The sequence below is a fragment of the Acipenser ruthenus genome, chromosome 27, assembly GCF_902713425.1.
Source record: "Acipenser ruthenus chromosome 27, fAciRut3.2 maternal haplotype, whole genome shotgun sequence".
In the NCBI taxonomy this organism is placed as follows: domain Eukaryota; kingdom Metazoa; phylum Chordata; class Actinopteri; order Acipenseriformes; family Acipenseridae; genus Acipenser; species Acipenser ruthenus.
The window spans coordinates 21,513,436-21,541,405 of NC_081215.1; the positions used below are offsets into that span (position 1 = coordinate 21,513,436).

The 27,970-nt window shown below is 36.6% G+C and overlaps 1 protein-coding gene across 4 annotated transcripts in view; it reads right to left on the bottom strand.

The window, feature by feature from the left end:
* Positions 1 to 1,117: 1,117 nt before the first annotated feature.
* LOC117431930 (transcriptional enhancer factor TEF-1-like) overlaps positions 1,118 to 27,970 on the bottom strand; it is a 57,976-nt gene continuing 31,123 nt past the window's right edge. The window contains exons 4-14 of one of the 4 annotated variants that reach the window (XM_034905127.2): positions 17,900 to 17,964; positions 15,850 to 15,912; positions 15,698 to 15,760; positions 12,283 to 12,417; positions 11,207 to 11,253; positions 10,844 to 10,905; positions 10,320 to 10,444; positions 9,127 to 9,300; positions 7,269 to 7,409; positions 6,378 to 6,530; positions 1,118 to 5,401 (exon numbers count right to left, since the gene is read on the bottom strand). In XM_034905127.2, the coding sequence (XP_034761018.1) occupies positions 5,288 to 5,401; positions 6,378 to 6,530; positions 7,269 to 7,409; positions 9,127 to 9,300; positions 10,320 to 10,444; positions 10,844 to 10,905; positions 11,207 to 11,253; positions 12,283 to 12,417; positions 15,698 to 15,760; positions 15,850 to 15,912; positions 17,900 to 17,964 (1,142 nt within the window). In that variant the 3' untranslated portion in view covers positions 1,118 to 5,287. Of the gene's footprint in view, positions 5,402 to 6,377; positions 6,531 to 7,268; positions 7,410 to 9,126; positions 9,301 to 10,319; positions 10,445 to 10,843; positions 10,906 to 11,206; positions 11,254 to 12,282; positions 12,418 to 13,552; positions 15,110 to 15,697; positions 15,761 to 15,849; positions 15,913 to 17,899; positions 17,965 to 27,970 lie in introns of those variants that run through there. The other 3 variants (XM_034905131.2, XM_034905130.2, XM_034905125.2) reach the window with 3 other exon arrangements.

Sequence of the window (27,970 nt, forward strand, 5' to 3'; positions counted from 1 at the left end):
CTAATTGAAATGGATTTCATTGACTAGTACAAAAAAGAAACAGCTATAAAATTAGATGAATGTCTGGAAAATAGGTGTGGTAGAAATAAACGATTCTTTTTGACTACAGGCACATTTCATTTGCCACCTTGCTGTACATCTCGCTCTCTTCAATGCTAAAAGGGAACGCAACACTCTTATAAAATATATTTCATTTAAATGTAATCATACACAAGTATGATTTGGGGTTTTAGAGAATGAAGAAAAATGAAGAAATGGCTTCAAACTTTATTTGAAGTCTGCAATATAAGAATGCAGCACAGTGCTCCTATAATTCTTCTCTCCCCTCCCCTACTCGCTGACATTTTCCGACACAGACAAAATGATCAGTTTAGCCCTGAGGTCAGCTGATCCTAAACTTTGTTCCCAGTATGTGTTACTTTCAATTGGTACTAAGATAGCTGGAGATGATCATGCAAAAAAAAAAAAAAAACAACAACACACCACTGAATTTATCGCATGTCTTGGTTTTGACCATTTTGATATAGACTTTCATATAAAATCTTTTTCTTTTGAATTATTTGTTTGTTAATGAAACAGGAGTAATTCAGATGTGTTGACAAGCAACTTACTGCCAAGGCACACACAAGTTAGCCATTTCTGTTAGCTGATTAAGAGTTTCACCACAAAATGGTGCCACTGAGATCATTTAAAATGTGTGTACAAGTATATGAAAATTAAACATCCAACTGTGCTTGTGTCTCCTTAGTGCATTTCTGTCTGAAAAACAAACAAACAAAAAAGAGGGACTGATTTAAAGGATGTGGTATTTAGTTTCACCGCTGTTTAGATCGCTTGACGATGCTGGAACACGTGCCACACAGTGTACAATTTTGTTGTCATTGCTATTTTTTTTATTGAGGGAGGGTTACACAAAAATGTTTGTTTATTTATTTATTTACAAAGACAGGATGAAAGTATCATTACATTTTTTTTTACCAGCTGCCCTTGGTGATGTCTTGTTTGGCTAAATGTATTGGCTTATATATTTTTGTACTGTGTATGAAAATATGTGCTTCGAAATCAGTACTTATACCCATACTGCACAGTCCCACATTAAGCACAAGAGGGCAAAATACAGGGTTTCAAATTTTATTTATTGTCAGTTGATATTGTATGCATACAAAGTTCCTAGAAAGCTAGAAAATGTCTACCACGTTATCAAGGAGGCATCAAAATGTGTTACTTAGCAAAGACAAGAACATCTGCAATAAAAGAACACACACACGTGAAGCAGGTTTTTTTTCTTTTGAAGTGATGAAATAATTGCACTTTACTGTCATGGATATTAAAGATATCACACAATTGTACCAAGAAAGACAGGTCACATGGTTTTTATACAAAGCACCTTTAAAAAAAAAAAATTCTCTGCACACAAACCCTATAATTCTCATGATACTATCTGAACTAAAGATAAGTTCACTCACTTTAAAAGGCAACATTTAAAATGATTATAAACAAAAGGTACCAGTACCTACAAAGATAATAACAAATATATTTAAAAAAACCTGTACTGCTGATAGGTTTGTATTGAAATTCCTTTTGATTTCTGTGTAACCATAATATTAAAATCTTTTTTTAACAATCACGAAATGTAAAAGCTAAGAAACAACCCTATTATCCAAATTTAAACAAGCAGTATTATAACATGCTTCAAAATGGAATTTACATATCAAAGTTACCAGCAGCAGTGCAGTAACAAGTTCACCAATGACCTTATTTGAATATGCTGTCATCACAAAACCAATTTTATACACATAACACAATAAAAACATGAACTGAGTTAATTTTCTTAAGTTATTTATAAATGTGAACAAATACACAGGGCAAAACAGCTGTTAACACAAAACAAAACCTGGAGATACAACAATAAAAACTATTTGATTTGAAACAATATAAAACTCCATAGTCTACTTCAGGCACGTAGCGTTCTAGCGAGTGATTATTTAAAAAAAAAAAAAGTTACCTAAAATCCCATAACCTGTACAGGGATACTAGAGACGCTTTAATATAGAAACTTTCTGATTTTGATAATTTAATAGAAATATTTAAAAAAATTCTGGGACTGGTGTATTTTGATTAGATTAAAACTTTTTGAAACTCCATAAACTGGAATCTAAACAGGTGACATTCTGGCACTGAGAGGACACAGGTCCTCCAAAGTGATTTAGTGATTTATCTAACAGCAATTGCATCAGCTGAATTCCTTCCTTTTTTGTCAGGTCACTGAAGCTACAATAGTAAACTATGGTAACACATACATACATTATATATATATATATATATATATATATATATATATATATATATATATATATATATATTCAACTGTTTTGTTTCTTGGGACTTGCTTGAATCCTAAAAGTCAAAGGGTGTTTTCTACCATTCCTAACAATAAGGCAATTATTCATGAGAATCCGTTTTTTTTAACTTTTTTTTAAATTTAGTCGTTGCCAATTTTTATTATTTTCTCCCAATTTGGGATGGCCAATTATTTTTAGGCTCAGCTCACCGCTACCACCCCTGCGCTGACTCGGGAGGGCGAAGACGAACACACGCTGTCCTCCGAAGCGTGTGCCGTCGGCCAACCGCTTTTTTTCACACTGCGGACTCACCATGCAGCCACCCAAGAGCTACAGGCAAGACCGTAGGTGCCCAGTCAGACTACAGGGGTCGCTGGTGCACGGTGAACCGAGGACACCCTGGCCGACCTAAACCCTACCCCCCGCAGGCGACGCTCGGCCAATTGTGTGCCGCCCCCTGGGAGCTCCCGTCCACGGTCGGCTGTGGAATAGCCTGGACTCAAACCGGCGACTTCCAGGCTATAGAGCGCATCCTGCACTCCACGTGGAGTGCCTTCACCGGATGCACCACTCAGGAGCCCACAATGCAGGCCCAAATTGAATGCATCTACTGCACTTTAGTCATATTCCAGAAAAACTAACACATTAGATAAAGTTCTCTCATACTTGGTCTTGAATCTTGTCAGAAACCTAATATAAATATGTCCAGTAGAAGGGGACTTATTCTGCAAAATACTAGAAACCAATCCAGTTGTTTCCTTTTCAAAATCTTTTAGATACTGAGGTACATAGAAACCGGTGCTGCCAATGCAAGAAAGAACACTTGCAGCAGTTGTAGTATTCACTAATAATAAATCACTGTACAAATGATAATGAAAGGGTCTCATTCTCAGTGCAATGGCTGTTTCCATATCAGCTTGAATCAAAGTAAAACTAATAAAAAAATCACTCTGGAAGACCTGCTTTCCTTATTACAATTAGCTAATAGCCCAATTATTGGTGTTAACAATACATGAAGCTATGAACACGCAGGTGCTGTTTTTGTGTTTCTGCAACCTCTCTCAATACAGAATATGACATTGTTACATTCACATAAATGAATCCCACTTTCCTTTTCTCCTTAAACTTTTTTTTTTTTTTTTTAGAAAACATAAAAAGGCATTGTGGTGATCTCTTATTCTCTTTTTTTTTTATTTTTTTGGTCTTGCTACAGATAATACTTACAATTGATTCAGTCTTTTCTAAGCTGGAAGTTCCAAACCAAAGGCACTTTCATGCTACAGGTGCAGGAAATCGCGAAGGATCAGGTCATAGCTTTTGGTCATTTAGAGAAAAGGCAACATTTATTTAGTGTTTTAAGTTCTACCCTGTAAAAGAAGTACTTTCTGTAGCTTTTTTTTTGTAACTGTAGGCTAGTTCCAATTGTGTGCATATTGTGTAACTCGCAGTAATTCATTCCAATGTGTAAAGTTGGTTATTTCAGGTTTACCTTGAAATAAAATGTCAGACCAAGATTGACGTTACATTTGTTACAGGCAGACAACAGAGGTCAGTATTACAACATACACTAAGGCACTGTATACTGATATACTTTGGCAGTTTTGAATGATATACTCCTACACAGACTGACAATAACAAGAAAGTCTTCCAGCTTAGGAAAGAGCTCACAGTTTTAGTGGCATCTTTTGGATATCACACCACCACATTTAAGGCTTGAATTTATATAAAATGAATGGTGTACACCACAGATTTCATAGGACTTGATGTGTATGTAAAGGCAGCAACCAACTGATATTGGCAAACAAAAACTAAATATAGAACCTGTTCGGGAATGATGCACCACAGCAGATTAATGCAGTGGAAACTGTTTTTAAACTTTACTGTTTCTTCTTGTTGTCAATTTTCTTTAACATGTGATCCTCACATACAATTATATTTACACAGAATGCCTGTTATTGATCAAGAAAGGCTAACAAAACAAGATACCTCAATAAGGCGTGTCCTACCTGAAAACCCAAGTGCTTAGGACAAGGCAACAAACGATTTGTGAGAATGTACTGCTGTTCCGTTTTATTAGCAGTACTAATACTTTATTGTGAAAACCTTCTGCAGCTTAAGGGATGGGATTTCATAGAATTCTTTGAATTTGCAAATGTAATATGCAACATTCTTATTGCAAAGTGATTATTGGTACGGCCGAGGTAAACCTAAAAGACTAGGTTTATATATCACAGTGCATTCAGTCTTCACCTTTCGTTTTCAAACAGTGAAAGAGTAGTGTGGCTTTGTATTAAGAGATTCAGACAAATGAACCCTGTTTAAGAGAATATCAGAGACCATAATTCCTGTTGATCTCCTCCAAGCTGCAAATGTTTTAACTTTGTAGTGTATTTCTAAATAGGCTGGCTATTATCTTTATCTTAAAACTAGCATTTTTTAATATTCATTTATCCAAAATTATGTCTTTTGATGAAATACTTTCTTTGGAAAAAAAAACACAATCACAATAGTTCAATATATTATACAGAGCTTAGATGTCCCATGTTATAATGGCTAGTGTCTTTGATAATTACTTTTTTTTTTCTCAATTGATACCACACAAAAAAAATTAAAATAAAAGGTCTAGCAATCTGATACAACCCCACCAACAGATACTACTATAATACATTAGAACTGACACACATACACGCATACACACACACACACACACATCTTCCTAAGAACAGGCATTGATTAGTCATCTGTTAAAATGAATAACTAATTCAGTATCAAAAGTTTTTACAACTGTACCGCAATTCACAGCTGTAGTCGTACACATATACATCATAAAAATGACTTCACCCAAATCCGACAAACAAAAACGTGGGTGTGATTCTGATTCGAGGCACTGCCACTTGTATTGAGGTTTAGTCTCTGTTTAAGGTTTTCAGTAAAATGTTCCTCTCTCATTCCTTCACAAGCCTATAGATGTGATGCTGGGCTCCATGCTCACTGTTCGACACTTCAAACACGCATGCCAGACAAAGAAGAGTCTCCTGTGTATCCCTGTTTGTTACCACCTAAAACAATGTGATCAAAAATGAATTAACAAAATACATTCCAAAAAAGCATGGGATTAGTTAGTTAGATTAGATTTCAAAACAGATTTGGGGGTGAAAAAAAAAAAAAAAAAAACACAACGACGACATACAGAATGGCTTCAAATCTCTTTGAAAATATTGCTATTGTTTTATTGAATGAATGAGAGAATGGAACACATGCCACCCAGTGGCCGCATGTTGTTATTGTTGTTTTTCTTACCTATAGGGAAATTATTTGTTTATTTAGCAGACGCCTTTATTTCAAGGCGACTTGGAGACTAAGCAAGCAGAAATCCAAATAGCCTGGTATTTTGCACTGTATGTAAAAACCTTTAAGCTTCTCTATTATGTAGCACGAAAAAGACAGCACCTCGTACACTGTTCATATGTGGATGGCTGCTTCTGCTCTTAAACTGGCTGGAGAAAGGCCCTGAAAAACGACAGATCCCTCCCAGCGAACTCTGTTTCTTCTTGCTCCTCCTACCTCCTGCCCCCTACTACAAATCCGCTCTGTCCTAATTTCCCCCCTGCCTACAGTCTTTGAGAACTGCTGCTGCTGCTGCTGCTGCTGCTGTTCCTCCTTCCTGCACCAGTCTTGATACACAGTTGGCAAAAGGAATGTTAAAAATGCAGGCTTTGTCTTTCAGGAATGCACTCAGACTTGCAGAGTAATAATAATACTCCACTGCTTCTATTTGGGGAGGCTTTCACAAGCATACATACACTCCTTTTAAAGTTTCTTTTTTTTCAATTTCAACGTATTATGTAAAAAAAAAAAAAAAAAAAGCAGCATAAAATCATACAGGATTATTTAACCCTTTGACTTTCACAACAGCACTGAATGTTCAAGCTTGTTGTTTGTAAAGTAACGACAAGAATTTCAATTTAAACATTAAAAAAAATAGTATGTAGTAAATGTCTGCTAAAGGATCTTAAAATAATGAACATATCTTACCAGTAAAATGGTGAAATTCTCCAATACACTGTTCATCATGTATTTTTCTGGCAAGTGTTTAAGCTTGTGAATAAAATTGATCATATATTCACACATGGGCGAGCGACTTATCCTATATACAAAGCGTCCATTCTCAAACCTTGCATATTCAGTCTGAAAAACAAACATAACACAGTCCATTACCTCGGGGGTATTTAAAAGAGAAATTATGTTTTGTGCTTTGCAGTTATCCGAGTATCCTGCTTCTGTTCACTAAATAAAATAAAATAGTCCTGTATATACAGGGTTATTACAAGCAGGGTAGGTCAGTTCTTAAAACTGTGGTATCAAAAGCATTTATTGCTGGGCTGGGTAATTTGTTATTATTTATTTCTTACCAACTTACAATTGTTACAAGACATCACATTATTTTTACATACAATTACCCATTTATACAATTGGGTTTTTACTGGAGCAATCTAGGTAAAGTACCTTGGCTCAAGGGTACAGCAGCAGTGTCCCCCACCTGGGATTGAACCCACGACCCTCCAGTCAAGGAGTCCAGAGCCCTAACCACTACTCCACATTGCTGCCTGTTACCACAAGTGTGAGTGCCGCACACTGTTTGTATTCTGCTATTTGCCTTGCTTTGTGCTCTGTGATAAACACCAAATTACACTGCAAGTCCAGCCATGATATGATTATACTACAGCTGGCTCCTAGAACTAGAGACGGCCTACTTATTGTGTGTATGTCTCTCAGTAAGACATAACAGCAGATCACAGGCTATTTGATACATCTACAAACTGAAATGATGTTGATCTGACAGTAGTATTTTAATATTTGTAAAAAGAAGTAATTTCTGTATATTAAAATCTCATTGCTGTATATTAAAATCAGTTGAGAGCATACCTCTACTTTTTCCACAACTTGTTTTCCGAACGAGCACACCTTAGTGGAGCAGGTAATTGTCATGTTTTCAGAGCTCTCGTACTGGCTTGTGACACCATAGAATGCTCCTGCATCATCTTGGATATTGCAGTTCAAGTCAGCCTGTAACGTATAAGAGACTGTGTTTAAGTTTCGCTTTCACACAGACAAGTTCTGAAGCCCTACGCCTATTCTTATGCCCCGTGAAACTTTACATACTAAATCACTGGAGTTTAAAATAAATACTACAAGTGTCACGTACCCATTCGAACCTGAACATTGGTAACAGGCCTTACCCGATAAGAAAGCTTGATACAGCACTCTTATAATGGGGTAGCTCTGCAACAAGTATGATCTACTTTTCATAGAAAAATCATGCATTCCCCCACCCCCCATCCCTCATGGACCCCATTGAGTATAATTTTTCTATGAAAATATGGAGACATGTTGTATAGCTCATGGTCTCACTTGAGATGAAGTGATCCACTAATATATTCACACAAGCTAAAAAAGAACAAATATTCTTTGGAACCATTTTTCCAACTCATTAACAGAAGTGGTTTTATTTAAAGACCACATTAAGGCAGGCATTATTGTGCAGATTCTTCCCTTTATTTGAAATTTACATTCAGCCAGTACTTCAAAAGAATCTTTAAAAAAGGCTTGTTCAGATTATGATATGCATACTTTGTACAAAGCTGCTAGTTTGCATTTTATATTCCAGCAAATGTAGGCGATGTTTAAACAGCTATTAAGAGAACAGTATGTCACTATTGTTTTAAAAATACTATGCAGAATTGCTGCATGCTTTGATCCATCTATAGTGTCATTTAATCAAATACAGAGCTCTTAAATTGCACAGCACATTCTTGGATTTACATTTGATGTATCTCTCTATAAAACAATTAGCATGGAGATGCTACTGCCTTTGACAACAGTCTGTAATAAGTAGCATTAACAGTGTAACATATCAGGGTCTACCATTTACGTCTTGTGTGGTGTATATTTTAAAAGCATATAAAACCAAAGTAATTAAATGGATGAATGCATTATTTAAGTGTCACTGACCTACTTGTAATAAAGATGAGCGTTTTCTGCTATGCATTGCATAATACTGGTTACATTATTGAGTGGGTTAAGGCATTACATTCCACTGTGCTAATGGTTTTATCAAGGAGTTATGACAGATCCTTTTTTATTTTAAAAGATTTTTATTTAAAATTTTGGCCACTAATTGACCTGCTATTACTCCTGATTGAAAACATATTTAAATGAAACCTAGGTGTTAACATGTGATAATTAATTATGGTGAAGGCTGAGCAAATCTTTCTTTTTTTTTTTTTTTACCCTGGTTATTTCCAATAATTGTATATAGCCAGACAACCACATGTATATTTCACCCCTGTGATTTGCATCAGCCTCGCTTTGTGTATAGAAACATACCCACCAGCAGGTGGCAGAAGTGGAACACTGGGATCTCACCACCTGTCACACTGCAGGCAGGTGTTCAAACAAAGAAATAATAATGCATTCTTAACGGACACAGACGTTTTGTGTTGCTCATCGATTTAAAAACGTGGATACAATTTTTGTTTTTCAAATAACACACCAAGATTGTGAAATACCTGCAAACCTTTGAAACAATAGCATGTAAATCAATTTCTACTACTAACTACTACTACAACTACTACTAACTACTACTACTACTAGATAAAAAGAACAAAAACAAATCGAGTCTCTTCAGGAAAATGTTAGCTATAAATCTTGTTTTAATTATTATTAAGGCCTGCAAGGAAGTTGTCAATACTGAAGCCAGGCTTGTGGAGTAGAAAAAACTCACCCAGAATTTTACAAGGAAGAAGGCATTATGCGGTCCCTTGCCAAACAGCTCCTTCAGGCCTCCTTTCTTTTCTGGGAATTTATCATAAATCTGACGAATGTCTACTGATTCAAGTAGGGCATCGTTGTAGGAATGGTTGGTTTGCCCGATGTGTACAAAGAGGTGCTTGTTATACTGGAAGAGAAAAGGACATGAGAAATGTCACTGTAGGGCAAGGCGAACCTAAAGGCTCTGTCATTTCCCCTCAGTTTTAAAGGCCTGTTAGGGTAAGCATCTCATTCAGGAAGCACACCAAGAAACAACTCAATGCAACAACTGCAGGCCTTATTATACCTATTATTATTATTTTTATTATTATTATAGCTATTTTTTAGAATTTATAAAATATTGCAAGAGTTTTTGGAATGTGCCACTTGACAGAAGTACTTAAAATAATGGATTTTTATGAGGGCTATTTCAAAGTCATCCCAGCCTTCAGTTCAATATCTGTTTCTACAAAACCGAAACACAGGCTTTGGAAGATTTAAACAGCTGGAGGATTCAGGGTAAATGCAAGATAAATTGCTGCTGTCAAATAACATAAATAGAATATATATATATATATATATATATATATATATATATATATAATCCACTAAGGAATGCAGACTAACCAAGACAAATCACCTGCCTCAAATACAAAAACGAAGATATTTGTTTCTAACAGAAGGAATAGAAAACTGTCTTGATTTATTTTCCAGGAAGACTAGAACATAAAATACCTAGGATTTGTATTTCTTTAGTTACATATTTAAGTAAAGATATTGAGTGGCTTACAGTAAACTTTCCGGCAATACAACAGCCATATGGTGCACCAGGATGCCTAGTTTTTGGGTGCAATTCTAATTAAGCTTTAACTGGCAAAAAGCATTTCAGTAAAATATAAATTAATGCATAAAGAGTAAAGATGTGAAGATACCATTTGCCATTTCCTTTGATCTTGTTTTTAAGAGTTAGGTGTGGACTTAAGTTTAGGTATGCAAGTGTAAATACATGGTACTAAAAATGCTTTAAATTTTTTAACCTTGTCTAGGTTTAGGTTTTTAGGAGCCAAGGCCATTGCTATTCAATAGCAATGTATGATTTAAATCGTGGATGTTAATTTAAGACCATTATATTTGATGCACAGCTGTCAAAGACACCAGAATGCCTACCGAATCGGGGTCTCTCTGCTGCTCGAGGAATGCCGAGAACTCCACCTGTCTCAGTTTGGTTGTTCCAATGGACCGGCCTTGCCAGGCAGGTACTGAGGGGGCCGCTGTTACTGCAGAATCACACCCTGCATATCAAACAACACCATCAATACCATTTCACAAGAACAACCATTCCATAATATCCCCAAGACCTCTGATGACATTCAAATTCTTTGAAGGAGCTGTGCAACTGTGCACAGCTATACTCATATTTATATTTCTTGGCGTTAATAACATGCACTTATGGGAGTAAGGAAGCACAGGAAGAACATTTTGTGACAAGCGTACCAAGAGGCACCTTGATATTAAGTGCTATTTTCTAAATATTCAACTATTTCTAAATAAAATTAAATAAAATTAAGGATGGTTTATAAGGGAACAAGTGATTATGTTACTAATAAGATACTAAGGATTTTAAAGCTGTAATCGTTGCCAGTTTGGCTCAGGAGGGATTAAGTATCATACAATATCATTATAATCCTTACCTGGAACAGGTGTTGTTCCTGCTGGTTGGATTGGATATGCTTGCTGAACAAATGGCTTTATACTAAACAAAACAATACAAATATATATTTTTTTTAATTGAAGGATAATCAGATAGATGCAAAACAGATATACAGTGTATTTAAATAAAGTACACAAGTTCAAAACAACGTAGGGCTTAAATCAACACAAAATGTATGGTGCCGCCATAACTATACTTTATAATGGCTATGATGCTGCCATAATTTGGATTTAATCCAGATTTAGGTGTAAATTCTATGTAGTAATCCATGTGTTTCTTTAGAGCCGCAGCCAAACTGCATGTTTATTTTTTATCATTCGGAGAGAACAATTTGTTTACTTACTCATGCGAGGATCCTGGTTGACCTGTAGATATCATTCCCGGCCAAAACTAGAACAAAATAAAATAAAAAAAAAAGTGTCACTTATGCAGAACACATACTAGGTCTTCACCAGTCTTTTAATTTCTTTTTTTCTCTCAATACAATACTGTTTAATAAAAATAGTTAACATGTCCTAACTTATTATCTGCATTATAGTTCAATTATAACTTTTTTCAGGATGGAGAATCCGCAATGTGGATGATTTAAATTGCAATTGAACAGATGAATTAATGATGATGATGATGAATTTGGCGGTGACCTTGTCCGTGGGTGCTGACAGCTATCCGCAATGTTGGCCGACTAGCAAATACACGATGACATCATGTAGTCTAGTGCCGCGGATAGGAAGTGGCTCGTAGGGCCACCTCCCCCCAAAAAAGACAAAGCTGCCAAACCATGACTGGATAAAATGAAGATGATGACTGGTTAATGCAACAACTGCAGTGGTGCAATGCCACCTACCCACCAAAAATAGGAAAAGGACGAACGAAAAGTAAGCAGCTGAGACAGTGGGTGGATTCTCCTTCCAGAAATACAACCAAGTTTTCCATTATTTTCCTTTTTTTCTATATATACTTTCTGAACAATAAACCCATTTAAACTTTACACCTTTTCCCTTCCACTGATTACATTTCCCATGTATTCACCCCCCTTGGACTTTTCCACATTTTGTAGTGTTACAACCTGGAATTAAAATGGATTTAAATTGGGATTTTTACCATTTGATTTACACAACATACTTATCACTTTGAAGGTGCAAAATATTTTTTATTGTGACACAAAAGTTAATTAAACAAAAAAAAAAAAAAAACATTTGTTGGTTGCACAAGTATTCACCCCCCTGAGTCAATACTTGGTAGAAGCACCTTTGGCAGCAATTACAGCTATGAGTCTTTTTGGCATGCAAAATGTATCCAATGTTAAGTACTTAGACAAACTACTGCTTTGCTATGGCATTTATTACAGATCCTTATAGCAATCATTAAATACATGGGAGATGTGTGTGAAGTACTGTTGGCTTTGCTGTCCTCACTTACCCCAGGTGTTCCTGGAAAAGCCGGGCGAGGAATGCCAGGCAAGCCTAGTTTATTGTGGATGGCAGTGGCTGACACGATCTGTGCGGATGACATTGCTGCCATGCTTTGTAGTGCTTTGTCCTTCACGGTTTGATCCTTGAACATCAGTAACACAAAGTCTTAATATCATAGGAAAGAACAGGTTGTTCAAGAGCAACTAAGAAGCAGAGAGCTAAATCTATAAGCCTCAAGCAATACCCACAAGCAAGCACGGATGAAGGAAATTAAACAGGGACTGCTGCTTTGTTTTTTTGGAAGATTAGGACATGTTCAATATGTACTGATTTACCAGGCTTCCTTGACCTTGTGTGCAGTGGTATAGTTAAGGTGTAATAGTGTGGTATTAGCAGTCAGGCCTTAAAGCCAAACGCCAGTGTTACCAAAACATCTTCCCTTTGTGAGATCACTGCCATGCTGTGAAGTAACTCCAAATGGACCTGAAGACAGCGGTCTACACTGTGGGCCCAGAAAGCAAGAAGCTACATTAGTGTGTTGGATGTGTAACCAGTCCACAAAACTACCACTGTACTGGAATCTGTGACATACTGGAAACCAGATAGGCAGGAAGCTCTGAACTCTATCATCCCACTGTTGAGAAAATAACACTTGTATGCAATGCAGTGCACCATAGAGAGTGTGATATGAAATCAAGAGAAACAGTAAGTGTACATTTTGTAACAGGTCCATTCCACATTAAGTGTGTCAAAGTTTGAAACACACCTGCCTGCATTGTAATGTAGACTGAAAACTTGGTGAAACACATTTTTTAAAGTTATATTGCTAAAAGCTTCCTAAAGGAAATACATACATAAATATTTTTTAAACCTATAAAAGGAGTGATTTCTACATTTACAGATTTCTAAATGTTGCTGCAACACACGTAACGCGGAATGGGCCTACAGCAGTTGAAGACTGATAGACAGAAAAAAAAAACAACTTTAAAATGGTGAAATGTGTCTAACACAAGACACACAACTGTGCAAAATGCATATGCAAGTAGGTTTGAAACAAGCAAACATTTTGGGTGAGCATGCTGGCAAGAAAAAGGTATTGTGGTGCAAATACACTTCTTAAATAAAAAAAAATAATAAGAAACCTTGGTGCAAGAAACCAAATGGTAAGCAAGTGCTCCCTGAGGGAGGCCTTTACAGTAACTGCAGAGATACTGTTCAAGCTAGCCTAAAGATGGGCCAAGCGCAGCTACAATACATACTGTGAAAGAGATACTTACCATGCTTGTTACCTGAATACAAACAAATAAGAGGACATGTACTTTAAGCCCCTTGCTGTCTGAGCATGTAAAGTTCTTCAACTTTTGAGGCACATTTTAAGACTTATCGGTTTTAAAATGTTACCAATCTTTTGTACAGTATTTAAAACAGATTCAAATATAAATAGTCACTGTTCACAAAACTTCAACTTGCAGTAACTGTATTCATTTTCGACCAAAGATCTTTGTGAATAGGGTCACTTGTCAAATATTTCATATAAAAAACAATACACATCTTAATATGTTCCACCAAGCTGACTGGTATTCTTTTTAACAGTATAGTCGATAGTTATCTCTGCTGTGACTGCATAATCCAATTTATGTTTTAATTAATCAATGCTACTTCTAAACAGTAATCCGTTTATGAAATTACATATTTGTACATATTTTTATTTTATCCAACATGAGCCCCCTTTCAAATGTATTTCTAAAAAGAACTCCTCAGTACCGGTAATTAAAAATATGAAACACATAAAGGGGGCTTCACTAGTTTGTATTGCATCCTATTCATGAAAAACCATTTCACTGACACAGACAATAACAAGATAACATGTCAGGTAACACAATAGAGGATAAAAATAGAAAATGTGAAAACACAAAAGTTCTATGCATAAATGGAAGGGCTGTACTTGAATTCTTCTCTCTCTGGTATCTAATTGGCTTTTCATTAAGGTAGGCAGTAACACATACAAAAGCTGGCTATTTTAGCCAGGCAACAGGCAATGGCCATGAAAGAACGTGCATTCAAAGCTGTCCCAACATACTGCCTAATGAGCGGCAATTAATTCATCTCATTGTGTTTCAAAATGCAGAGGACTGTGAACATCAAAAGGAGATTTGAAGCTAGCTTTTTGTTATTCAATTAAAAACCCATGTGAGTTATCTTTACTGTTGCATGTTCTAAAATATACACTATATACAGCGATTCAAAAGAAAACATTTGTAAGAGAAAAAAATATATATATATCTCAATGTTATTTATTAGGTACATTTCTTCAAACACTTCTGTTCATTGCTGCAGCAAAAGAGAATTATCGATTTCAGATCAGTCTGTAAGAAATTAAGATGGGGAAACAAGAGCATTTCAAGTGCCAAAGCCTGATTTTTGCCGCCTTTTGTTATTTCTAGGAAAATGAGGAGGGGGGGGGGGGGGGGGGAGGATGGGACTAGCGTTTGTAAAGAAAAGTATGTGGAAAAGCAATACAAGAGCCTAAACCTGAAGCATTTCAATGTAGCATTACGCTTTAATACTGTAACCAATTACAATATTTCAAACCAAGGCATTCCACTGATGCCCTATCATCCCTTGTTCAGTTAGCACAGCTCACAGCCAGCCACTAACAGCCAAAACCACTTGCCAGCATGCTGCCCGTTTTACATTCAAAACCAAACTTTCTGTTTATTTACAAGGAAGTCTGTTACTGACACCATGCAAGTATTGTGGTAAGAACCTATGTCTTTGAAACATGTAACAATATAGCATTTGTTTTTAGCATTCTCCTTTCATTATTTGTTCTTGTGTCATATATATATATATATATATATATATATGGAATCATTTTAATACTGAACGCATGCTTACTGTGTTAGGAGTTTTCTTTCATGCAGGATTTTTTTTGTCCTTCCATTCTGTAACTTGTAAGTAATGATTTTTAAAATAAATGTGTTCATATTGTTGTCTCAGCCATTGTTGTGGAAAAAGCTTCTTTGCTTAGAGACGTTTATAGCAGTGTATTAGTTCATGTTATAAAACTTTAGTTTCCGGCAGATGGCCTGTCCTTTATCTATTTAACATAAATTAAACAACTGCCTATCCAAGATATCTTACTGTAACGTAATAGAATGATACATCCATTTTAGATATCCTCAGACTCACTGATTTGCTCAAAACAAATGCATTTGTTGTTTTTTTTGTTGTTTTTGTTTATGCATCCCTAAAGGCTGAATAGACGCAAGAGTGTTGTATTCTAGATGCTAAACAAACTGCAGTCACATGCAAGAAATCTAGGTTACAAGAATCACAGTGCAAGGCATTTACCCATCACCATGGAAAACAGGAAGTGAAACGCATAGCAACCACAAGCCCAAAAGCAGAAAAGCGCATACCTTTAGCTTGGAATGAAACTCACGAGATTTCCTTCTGGCAAGAACCTGAATGTGACTAGACACCTGCAGGGTAGGGGAAGGGAGGAAAACAAAGGAAAAGCCTGTAACCATGGAGATGAAAAGCCCCCTGCAACTGGGCAAGCCAGACGTACCTTGATGGCGGCTTGGATTTCTCGAACTTTCTTTCTTGCTAAGACCTGTATGTGACTAGACACCTATTTTTTCAAATTTTTAAAACAAAAAATAGAAACAAAAGAGGAAACCAAAGGTAAAAATACACATCTATTTGTTAAACTTAGGGGGAAACAATTTGTGTCTCTTCAGCCAGCTAAGCTAGTAGAGTATAATTCATTCTCAGCCACACACCAAGCTTAAGCATCAAGGCATATTATTTGGGTCACCATCACATAAGTGACTTAAGGAAGACAGTCTCATTTAGTTATTTAACCTTGTGCAGATTCCCACTCAGCTGTACACAATGCCTGGATTATATCAATGCATTCTTAATATAATTTTATTTGGTCTAAGATCTAAATAGGCTATCAAAATAGCATTATGAAATGTATTTAATATATTTTAATATATTTATAAAGTGCATAGACTTATTCATTTGATATACCATTTTTTTGTTTTTTGTTGTATATTTAGACTATTGTTTTATGTTAATTAAATCTGTAATTCTTTATAGTTGATATAGCATCTTACAACTTGATGTCTTCCAAGTAAAACATTTAAAAGGAGCTCATTTAAAATGCATGCCTGTGTGTAGTACTGTTAGATACAGCGGTATCAAAGTATTTATGAATTTTTAATAGCTTAACTTCTTTGACATACGAATCCTCTGGGCCAAGTAAAACACAAAACACCAATGGTTTAAGTACATTTGATTGACCTACAAAAAGAATGAATCATGGCTGCGGTTATCTGTCAATATGCGTGACCTTTTGTATAACAAAATTGATCATTCACCATGTAAGATTACTTAAAGTATTTAATCTGACATATAAGCACACATCAAGAACCCTAGCCTCTGTTCACAAGAAGGAATCTCGCATGAACCGTCTCAGTTTAAAGCAACACGGATCCTTTAGGCTTCCTGCTCTTTACAAGACAGGTATTCCCATTTTAAATCTTGATCCTGTCCACACAGTTGCTAAAGCCATCTACAGGAGCACAAAGACTTCAGTAACAATAGTGAAAATAATCTATATATACACACAATATAGGTATCTGCAAGGCTAACGGGCTAGTAACCCTTGACTCGCTCTTATTTTTGTTTTTTTCTAATTGATCACAGATATGTTCTGTTTATTATCTGTCTGGAAGCTTAGGAATGCAAACTGTTTGAGCTTGTGGTATGATTTACATTGTTAAACAATGTTTTCCTTCAGCATTTACTGTACAAACAAACTTGCATTTAAGTGTTGGGCTGGCTGCAAATGGTTTGTTTTGTTGATTTATAAATTGCAGCTTCCATTAATGGAGAAAATGACCACTACATTTTTGTTTCTGAATATGTTGCTGATTGAGAAAGTGCTTATCATAAGAAACAAATTTGATTATTGGGGGCAAATAAAGCCTATAGTTATGAATGTAAAATTGAAGGGAATATCTTCACATTGTCTTGATCAGGCTAGTGAAAAAATCGAGACAAATGAATATTTTTTATTTTTTATTTTTTTTAATTGTGTTTAAAACTTTAATTTTAAAATCATAGAAAATAATTAGTTTTTAAATTAGGAAACATTATTTTACAGATGAGGGGGATATTCTGCACCACATAAATGTCTTCTTCCTTTATAAAATGCAATCTGCCATGTTCACTTGCAACACAGATCAGCACAGCAAAAATTTCTTGCACGTAAACCAGAATCGCAGTGAACTACAGGAAATGCAAAAAATGCCGTTATGTAATTACTGTGATCGTAAGCAGCTTCATGCTAACACATTGCCAGACAAATCTTTACCTAAAGTAACGGGTCATGCAAGCACAATACATGCATGCATGTGTATCCTGTTCAGGTCACTTACGTTATGACACCACACTATATACAAATATAACATAAGCAAATCGTAATATAAAAAAAGGCAGTCAATTACACTCCAGCCCATGAGAGCTGTAGCAGATGCAGCCAGTAAAGCCAGCTACAGTCATGTTTCTTCATTATTTCACATGCATACATTCCCATTGGTCTATATTACCTGTTTCCTTGTCCTCGTCTTTCCTGTTCGCAGTTTGATGTATCTTGCTATTAATTCATTTCGACCTTTAAAGAAAAGAAAAAAAAAAAAGAGAGGGTGAAATCACATATTAATGTGTGATGGTCCAGTTGCAATCATTTCAAGAGGGACAGGTGCTATGACTGTTGCATATTTTATTCTGTGGGTCCCTTCCAACTAAATTAACATAAAACTGCAGAACAGGAAGTGTCTTATTTTTTTATTATTATTTTTTTTTACAAATACAATTACTACTGCTGAGTCTTATGCTTGTGGAAGTTGATACTTGTCAACTAACAATTGTATAACCAATACTTTTCCTAATTACCCAGGCAGCACACAAATGGCCTTTGGTTGGACTTATCTGTTAATTGCATATCACCACCTCAAAACTATTAGGCAAATTATAGGGGGGCTTTCTCATCATGGAGCCAGCTGTCACAGCAGATTGAAATATAATCTCTATCAAACCAATCTTGTGCTCCTTTTAAATAATGTTCCCTCTATATAAATCAAAAGAGAAGTCCACCCTGTGAATTTGGTAATGGCAGTTTACAAATATATCAATAAATGGGATCTATTTCATTCACAGGATCTACATACCTGTGCACGTACCTATATACCTATTGTTATTGTATCCCATTGTATTCCCTCACTCCTGTTATGTGCATGACCTCACATCGGTCCGAGCCCATTCTATTATGCCGAGTCAACTGTGTGTGTGTGTGTGTGTGTGTGTGTATATATATATATATATAAAATCAAATGCTTTAGTACATACAAGTAAAATTAAAAGGATGACAAACTGTCCATCAAAAGTCAACATTGGTTGCTTTCAAAATCAGCCTGAATGCACACAACTACCTTTTCGAAGATTAAAAATACACTCGGACAGGTGTTTCAGTGTTGTGTTGACTGAGAGTTGATAACCAGAGCTGGTGGGAGGATGGGCCCTGCTTTCTTAGCAGGTATCGTTTTGTTAAGGCCATACCAACTGCAGGAGATCATGTGACCTAGGCCAAATAAACAGCATCTGGGGATTTTCAATTACAGCCCTTCACCCAGCATGCCTGCACTGTAATCTCTACCAGATGAGGCTAGGGCCTCGCTATTTTCAATAATTCACACACTGTGTACACATAACATGACAATAAGGGCATTCATGCAGACGCCTGATTCATAGATCAAAGCCCCCAAACAGCCAGCTGTAAGCATGCTTACTGCTGAATAATTCATTCTTTTCACAAGCTTGAAAAAACGCTCAGCAGGACTTGGCAAGCTTGCTTTCTTTCCTGTGTGGTGTGCAAAACAACATTTTGAAAAAGAGGCAGTCAACTTTAAGGACCAGAAATCCCACCCTTTAAAAAGCCCCCACCCTATAGTTAAAAGGACCTGCCTTGTGTCTCAAAGAAATCAGCAGTAAGTAGTTTGTTTCCTGGAAGAACTGCAGTATTTTGCATGGCATCAAAGCAAGAAAACATTGACGATTTTCAATTGCCGTTTGGGTCGCTCCAGTTGAGTCCCCTTATAACTGTAACAATATGCACATAACATGAATATCTGAACACCCCCAAACAATCAGGCACACATTCAACAAGGTAGTATTGGATAAATCCCAGACTGCCTTTCTAATGTCTGTCAAAGTGCACGTAAACCAACTAATTCCAAACTTTAACATTGATTGGCTTTACCAAAAAAACAAGAAATCAAGATCCAGCAATGAACATTTCATAAATAATTTTTTTTTTTTTTTTAAAAATCGGACTAAAAGTTCTAAAGATTTGTGACTACTTCTATTATAACAACAGATCTATAGTTAAGTCAAGAATGGCCTACCACTACTGCCAATAAAAATAAACCAGTTTTGATCTAAAAGCCACCCTTAACTATTACTTCCACATGCACACTTTAAATAGATCAAGACTGACTGATATCACACATGCTTGTTTAAACTTGGTGGGAGGTACGTGATCTGAAACAGTCAGGGTTGTTAATCTTGTTCACAAGAACTGTGATCAATGATAAAATAATGCCTTTAAGACTTTTATACTTCTGCTAGTGACCTTTTCAACCTCTTTTTATACCCCGGCTGTCTGGGGCCACTCCTAAATTGTAACACCTCCTGCAGGGAGAGGGTGGGACACTAACAGCTTTGAGATTCCCCACCCTGATATCCACCCCGAGGCTGGGCAAAGTGCAAACCCCCCACCCATACTTCCCCCCCACCTAAATCAATCAGAGTACATGACAACCGATCTGGCCATGGAGGAATGGTGACCCGTAGGGTTTGGAAGCAGCGGATCATCATTCCAGAACATCAGCAGATCACTTTCATTCTTTTTTTTTTTTTTTTTTTTTTTTTCAAATAAAACCCGTTTTAAGCATGAACTCATTCGGGTTTATGTTCAATTTTACATGTTTTAAACAGGAAGTTTATCTAATCCCTCTGAATTTATCCTGGACCTCTGCGGTTTGGTTTCAAATCATCACACTAACTTATTCACTTCTCTAACAGTATAAAACAATTTTCTCTGCTCTGATTAAATTTTGTCTCAGACGAAAAACTCTTAACTCTTCAGAGTATTAAAAGGATCCCTTGTTGTCAGTCAAAGCAGCAGGAAAAGGATTAGATATTTATGACCTGACCCCCATAGTAGTCACATGCTGCTTGGCAGCTGTGAGACCATGTATTTCGTCCACTCTTTTTTCTGTCATTAAGAATAGCTGCCTCTGAATCTCAATGACCCCAAGAGGTCCTAAAGCATATCAATTGCACTCAAACCGGCTGCCTACAAAGAACCAGCAGCCCTGCTTTCCCCGGATTGTCCTGCAGCAGCTGATTTTTCATTCAGTAACAAATCCAATTTAGTGGTTACACTAGGCTTCAGCAACACAAAAACAAGAGGTGGTGCTAGTGCTACCCACTTATTCGGTAGAGATTGACAGTCAGACGTGAATAAAAGAAACCGTTCTAAAGACCGGTCGATATACTCATGCTATGCCACAGTTAACCTGAAGTACTACACACATGTGCTAAATCTGGCCAGCTTTACAACAGTTGCACGTCACCCTCGTTTTGGATTGCCTTGCTCATTGTATTCAGAGCAATAGTGCGTTATAAAATGCATTTGTTTGTTTGTATAGTTTTAAGCTGGTGTCACCAGGGTGTTTCAGATTGAGTTATTAAATGTCATTGCGCCTAATTTAATGATTAATAATATCTTTCACATAATAATAATAATAATTACGCTCTCTTGCTCAACCATCAAGAAAAGGGGTTCTGGAAGTTGAGACAGTTAAAGTGGGAGCGTCCAGTTTAGAATTACCGTGTGCAAAAACAGACAGGTGGTAGTGGGGTGACTCAATGCACTCCTTGTGCACTTATGGGCTGACCGACTGCTTGAGATGCCAGAGTCTAAAACCTCATTCCTGCCAGTAGGACTGGGATGTGATCTGACCGGATCAGGGATGTGACAGCAATGCTTGATCTCAAGCAACAAATGGTAGCTCCTTTCTTGGAGTCAGCCATTTCCCAGGGGTAGAGACACAGCCGGCGATGAAGGACTGCCAGTTTATTACTTGCTGCCTATCCCAACATGCCTTGCTGCCGCTGAGAGACGATGACCAGAAGAGGCTCGTGGTCACTTGTCCTGGTGGGTGTCACTGTGTCAAATATCTTGGATCTACATACTGTTGTACAAAAGAGAAAGGCCAGCAGCTTGCCTTTGTCAGCTGTGTCTTTTCTTCAGTAGAGTCTTGGTAGCGATAGGCTGCCATTGCAGTGAACTTACTAACCAACAAAAGGCGCTTTTTTGATTATAATACTGTTGTTTTCATAAACCCTGTGGCTGTTAAAATGGATAAAGTAATAAGGCAGGGTGAAAGGAGTTCTTTTTCCATCCATCCTGCACAATTCAGATATCAAAAATACTACTTTGGCTTGAGTTTTATAATTGTTTTTTTGGGGGGGGGGGTTTGGAGGGGGGGGGGGGTGTAAGTTTTGTTTAAAATGTGCTCTTGCCTATAGCAGCACTTTTAATAACCCAAAATAACCACAGTCACATCTGGTCCCACGGTCCACAATGATGTAAATTGATTGCACAGAGTTCTGTCTGGCGTGTTTTCAAACTGCGGAATATTCACACACGCAAGGTTCACTTCATGTGGCTTTTCTGTTTTATTCTCTTTCTGCTTTGATTTTAATAGCAGAGTAAAGTCATTTTCAAGAGCAGTATGTTTTTATTTCGAGAGAAGCCTATCATTAATTCTTATTAGGGCATCATTTGTTGGTGTCATTTGTCACAACAAAAAGGAATCACAATTATAAATGTACCCAAATGATTGAGAATAATTAAATACAAAAAAAGTGCAAGGTGCTGAAATTCAATTTCAGTTGTTCCCTTGTAATTCTACTTTGCTTTTTGCTACAGTGGTGTATTCTAAAAACTGTTACACTACCAATGTTTGAGGTTCCAGTTCAAGTATTTTTTATTAAAAATCAGATATACCTCAAATGTTCTTTGATACATACTGTAACTGCAGGACATGTTTTTAAAGCTATTGCAATCAGTATCATGTTATTACTTTCCTAAAGATATTTGCAAAGAAATATGCAGTAAAACAAATCTGCTGAAGCTGGTCTTTAAGGTATTTGCAGACTATATAAACATGTTTGACAACTAAAGACTGCAGATGTATTGTTAACAAAACACACACACACACACACACACACACACACACACACACAATCTACTTACTCTTTTAAAGAACATTCATTTACTGTTCTTTCTAAGCAACTGTAAATTAAACCCTTTCTTCTGAATTGCAACCAAAAATAATAAAAAGGCCTAAATTAGTCACCCGGAAACTCACCCAAATCCTTCCTGTGCACTTTTATAGAGCAACAACTTGAGGATTAAAAAAAATAAAATAAATAAAACACACACAACACACCACACACCTCATTAGAGCTGGTTGCTAAACAGCGCAATCATCTCCTTGTCTAACTCACTGACATTTAACATTTAACACTTTAAATCTGTTAAAAGCTTGGTCTTAGAATGGTGTTGATCTCTCATGTGCCTTTCAAATGTCCAGTTAGGATCTCTATACAACCCTATTGTTTTTGTCTGATGCTCCTATATTTACATAGCAACAGCAGGCCTAATCCTTTCCGTTCTTTTTCCTCTCCCAGAACCCAATAGCTTAGGCCCCTGGTAGAGAGTCTAGTTTAAACACAAATCCTCCAAAGGCATGGACAATAGACTGGCTGTCCAGTCATGCGTGATGGATGACTCAAGGGTCTCAAGCGCAGATTTGCATTACAACAGACAAAATCAACAATATGGAGCTTTTCACTCGGAGGTCCCCGGTTCTGCCTATGCCCCGAGGAAGCAGGAAACCTTCTACTTAAAGGAATAACGCTGGGCTTGAAACATAGATGCCTAAGGCTTAAAACACAGTAAACAAAACCTTAAAAACGTTTAGCAGGAAAGGAAGGACACACCCGTTGAAATGCTGGTAGAAATCTTGATCCCTTTCTAAAATGTTAACAGAGAAACTTTTTTTTTTTTTTTTTTTTTTTTTTTTTTTTTAAAAATGCAGAAAGCGTAAATTGTAAGTATATCTTTAAAATCCCAGCAGTTTATATTCAGTTATTTGCTTGTAAGGTTACAAACTCACTATTAATATCCAAAAACCATTACTGTCTTCAGAATGGGGTGGTTAATTTTACTGCAATGTGCATCTGAGCTGACTGCCTTAAACAATTAACTCTGAGCCTTGTGCAATTCATAAATCAGATTTAATACCACATTTAACACTGGATTTACTGGATTATTGAACAAATCCTATTTTAATATTTTAAACCTGTAATGCAAAGGAGAAGCACCCTTTTAATACATTAAAGATCAGCATCTTTCGTAAGAGACACTGAAAGAGGGTACTTTAATGTGATTGTATCTCCACCGACTGTAGGAGTCTCCATACGAAGGTGTGGTAGCCCTGAGGTGGTAATTAAGGCTAAACAGAGCACAGTGAAGCTCCTTGTGGGGGAAAAAAAAGGAGGTCCACATCTAACTCCAGTCCACCAGCTGGATATTGAAGGCCATTTAAATCCCTATATTGTGGCCCCTTGGATTTGAGGAAAGTTTAAGGAGGACATCAAGGCCAAAAGTCAGAAAGTCTGCAGTCTGTTCCTTGGCGCAAGATGATTGGACAGTCTTGGGGCATTCTTGTTGTCATAATAGCACACGCCCAGTATTTTTTCAGGGGGATAGATCAAAACCATGGGTCTTCCACCAGCACAGGTTGTTGCCATTACTATCCCCTTTGACTGTCTGACGTCTCCTCTTTTAGCTTCAGTTCCTCCCTCCAGATGAACACCTCCAGAGTACATTATGAGGCGTATGTACTGTGCAACACTATCCACTGTCCTGTTGTGTTTATGGACTCCATTTACAGACAAATACAGTTCCTGTGATCTCCCACCAATCTTGACATTTAAATGGTTAATATCCATGCATGTACATATGAAATAAATTGTGGCTGTATTTGTAGAAAATAATTTGTGCTGCACTTACAATTTGTATAAAACAAACATACTAGGAAATCCATACCATTTGTGTTCTTTAAAACATGTCCATCAATATTATAAAGAAAAAAACAACACACAAACACGTACATTTGTGATCGTAAATCTTGAATTTGAATAATTCTGGGCTAGAGAGCTACTGGAAAACGGGTCACAATGACTGCAGGTCTTGGCCTTGTCCCTAATGAACATCAGTATGCATTGCAAAACCACAAACCTCACTAAACTGGCACTGATTTGGCAAAAAAAACAGCCACTTAAACTTTTGAAAATGAAATGATAATTATTTCACAGTTAACACATGCCCTTATTTGGCCACTAATAAACATATATTGTATTACACAAGTGTTTTCGTTCTAATCACAACCTCATGTGTCTAACAATAGGAGGGAAATATAGTATGAAACTAATACGTATTACATGAACTAAAATGTAGTACTTTGTTGGTTCTCTGTTTTCATGTCATATTAAAAATCAACAAGTGTACCAAGATTAATGTCCAGGATCCTGTGCATTAGTTAAACTGCCCAGAAGAGATGAGCAAGTACCGGCTCTGAGCACTCCGCGTTGTCATGTCGAAGGCTTAAACCGAGTGTGTTTATGCGTCCTGTTCCCAAGGAGACGGGCGAGTGACACTGACGCGGGAGGCGTTGCTCACAATGTGCCTCTGCGTGAGCCAGCTCAGGGTCAGACGCGTTCACAGTAGAGCAAAACACAGACCAAAGCCGTCGCAAAGTCAACCTCTGGAGCAGGCCTAGAAGCTGAGCCGGCTCGAATCCAGCTTAAAAATGGCTAGTGTAAATGTTAGAAGACAACAAACACCTAAGAAATTGTAATGTAGTTTACCCTGCTTGGTTCATTAATAGAAGTTGATTTTCAATGCTTGAAGCCTTCATATGTTCTCTTCTTAAGAACTGCTGCTTTTATTTAGTGAGTAGCATACAGACACTAATCCTGATTATTAAATTACACACCGAAACCGACTTTGAATGATTAATAAACTGCACAATTTCGATCGATTATTATACTACAAAACTTCACGTAAAAAAAGTTACTTCCGCATCTCAGCCACTTTCAATTCCAGCGGTTCACGTCAGGCAACCACTGAAGCTGCTCTCACTCTGGGATCTGTAGTCCAAGGGAACCTTAAGCCCCGCCCTCCTGTTAAAGCTCCCATAATGCATACAAAACGGCGCGACGAACAAAAAAAAATAAAATAAAATAACAAACACAGGGAGCGTAGCGTATTAAAACTCATCATTATAATTACTGGTCAGAGAAAGAAGGTGAGCGAGTGTTTAAATACTGTAAGTTCATAAATACAAACTATTTGCATTTTCTTTACATTTATCAAATCACCTTATTAATGACATTTCATTCCGCAACAGAAAAGCGGCGGATGTTAAATTATATAAATATAGGGTCAGTCCATGTCAAATCAATCACCGTCGAAACTGAAGCGAAGGTTCAAGGATGTCGATATAAATATGAGCTCCCCAAAGTTATTGTCACTTGTATGTATCTGTTATTGTTGACTCGTTTTCTCATTTTAGTTTAGTCAGCGAGACAGGTTAATAAATTAAATAAACAAAAATGTTTCAAATGACTTTCTTGTATTACGTTTCATTTAATATTATTAAAATGAAAAAAAAGAGTTCATATACAATAGTAAAGTAATGCAAAGTGAATATTTGTAAACATTTATAAGTTATGTATATATAGCGCTTACAATTTGTTGATTCCAAAAACATTCTGAAGAAACCTTAAAACATTTTTGATTGGAAACCACTTCGTATGGTGCAATAACAATGTTATTAAATAATGTCTTCCTTATACAATAAAACCGTGTTATGCTGCATCTTAAAAAGGAATACATTTGCGGTTTTATGCTAACCAGTTTTGAAAAAAATAAGTAGAATAAACATTACAGCATGTCCCCAGACCTCAGTCTCTAAATATGTTTTCTATTTATCAGCTTCAGCCTGCATACAGAATGTACAGTTAAATAACTCATTTGAACCTTTAGGACTATTTAGCCATCACATGTAATGGTACGGCAGGCACCTCTCTTTAGTTCTGTTCCATAAAAGTGCCACTGGTTTTACTTGAGCAGAGGAATTAAACTGGTCTGCTTATAATGTATTTATTTTGACTTCAGTAGTAATAATCCTTCAGATTCAAAATGAAAAAGTTGTGGCTTGACCTTTAAAAACAGGAGTGTTGGCATAAATAAACCAGAAAAAAGGATAAAAAAACAGTACTAAACTGGTTCATTACTGACAAAGTAACATATCATGGTCTATCAATCTAAATCTAAAAAAACATTTACCAATAAAGAGCCATTCGTCTTGCCAGTATGTACATGCACCAATTATTTGGCTTACTGTTGGTGGCGGGAATACCTGGCAATAACAGAAAACCACTAGATTTACACAGCATGCTTTACTTGTTGATTATTCTTGACATACAGTTCCAACATGATTGAAGGCTTTGTCAATTTACAGTTGAAATTGCGTTTATCTCCTCTCACCACTGCCTGTACTTGACAAGAAGCTAATGTGGCCTGCTCCTCCTGGTTGATTCCAATCTGGCCACTGGGGACCAATTAATATTATTCAGCATAGCCTGAAATCACTCTATCAATTAGGTACGACTAACTATATCATCACATATATTACTGGTGAGAAAAGTCTATCGGGCTGGAATATGTCTTGCAGGAGAGTGGGATCAAATGAATCAGCATCGACTCAGACAACTGCTAGAATAATTTCAGAGGATGAGAAGACAAATGCAGTAGTTATTACGAGTCCCCTGAGGAATTACAAGCAAGCAATTGTAATGTGTTAAGACTGTGCTGGCAGGTGCTCAGCTCTGTTAGTCAGACACAGGGTTAAATCAATACTTTCAATTTCTCAGGATCAATCTAGTATTAGAGCACGGAGAAATCATGTTAGCAATGGTCAGAACGTGTAAATGAAAAGTCAAACTTTAAAGTATTTTTTTTGTTTTACGTGAAAAGGAACCAATGTGGTCCATCTCTTGATCTAACTGGGGAAGGGGGGTACACTGCAACCCCCCCCCCAGCTTCACCGTCTCCATTAATCTGGCATCAGCTAACTGGAAAATAATCACCTACAGTACAATATCTTTGGTTTGACAATAAGGTCAACTTGCCTCAGTCTACTGAAGACTCCTGTTAAGCATAAAAATAAATAAATAAATAAATAAATAAATAAATAAATAAATAAATAAAAGATTACATTTCTCTTTTAATAACTAGTCTGCCAGAAATAATCTCAATGCCAATAAACCAAACAAGCTACAATACAGTAAATGTGCCGGTCAACTGCATACTGTATATTAAAATATGTTGTCAACTTTAAGGAAGAAGGTTTTTTTTTAAGTCTACTTTACTCAGACATTTGTGATTGTGGAACATTTTGAATGCAGCATTAAGATGC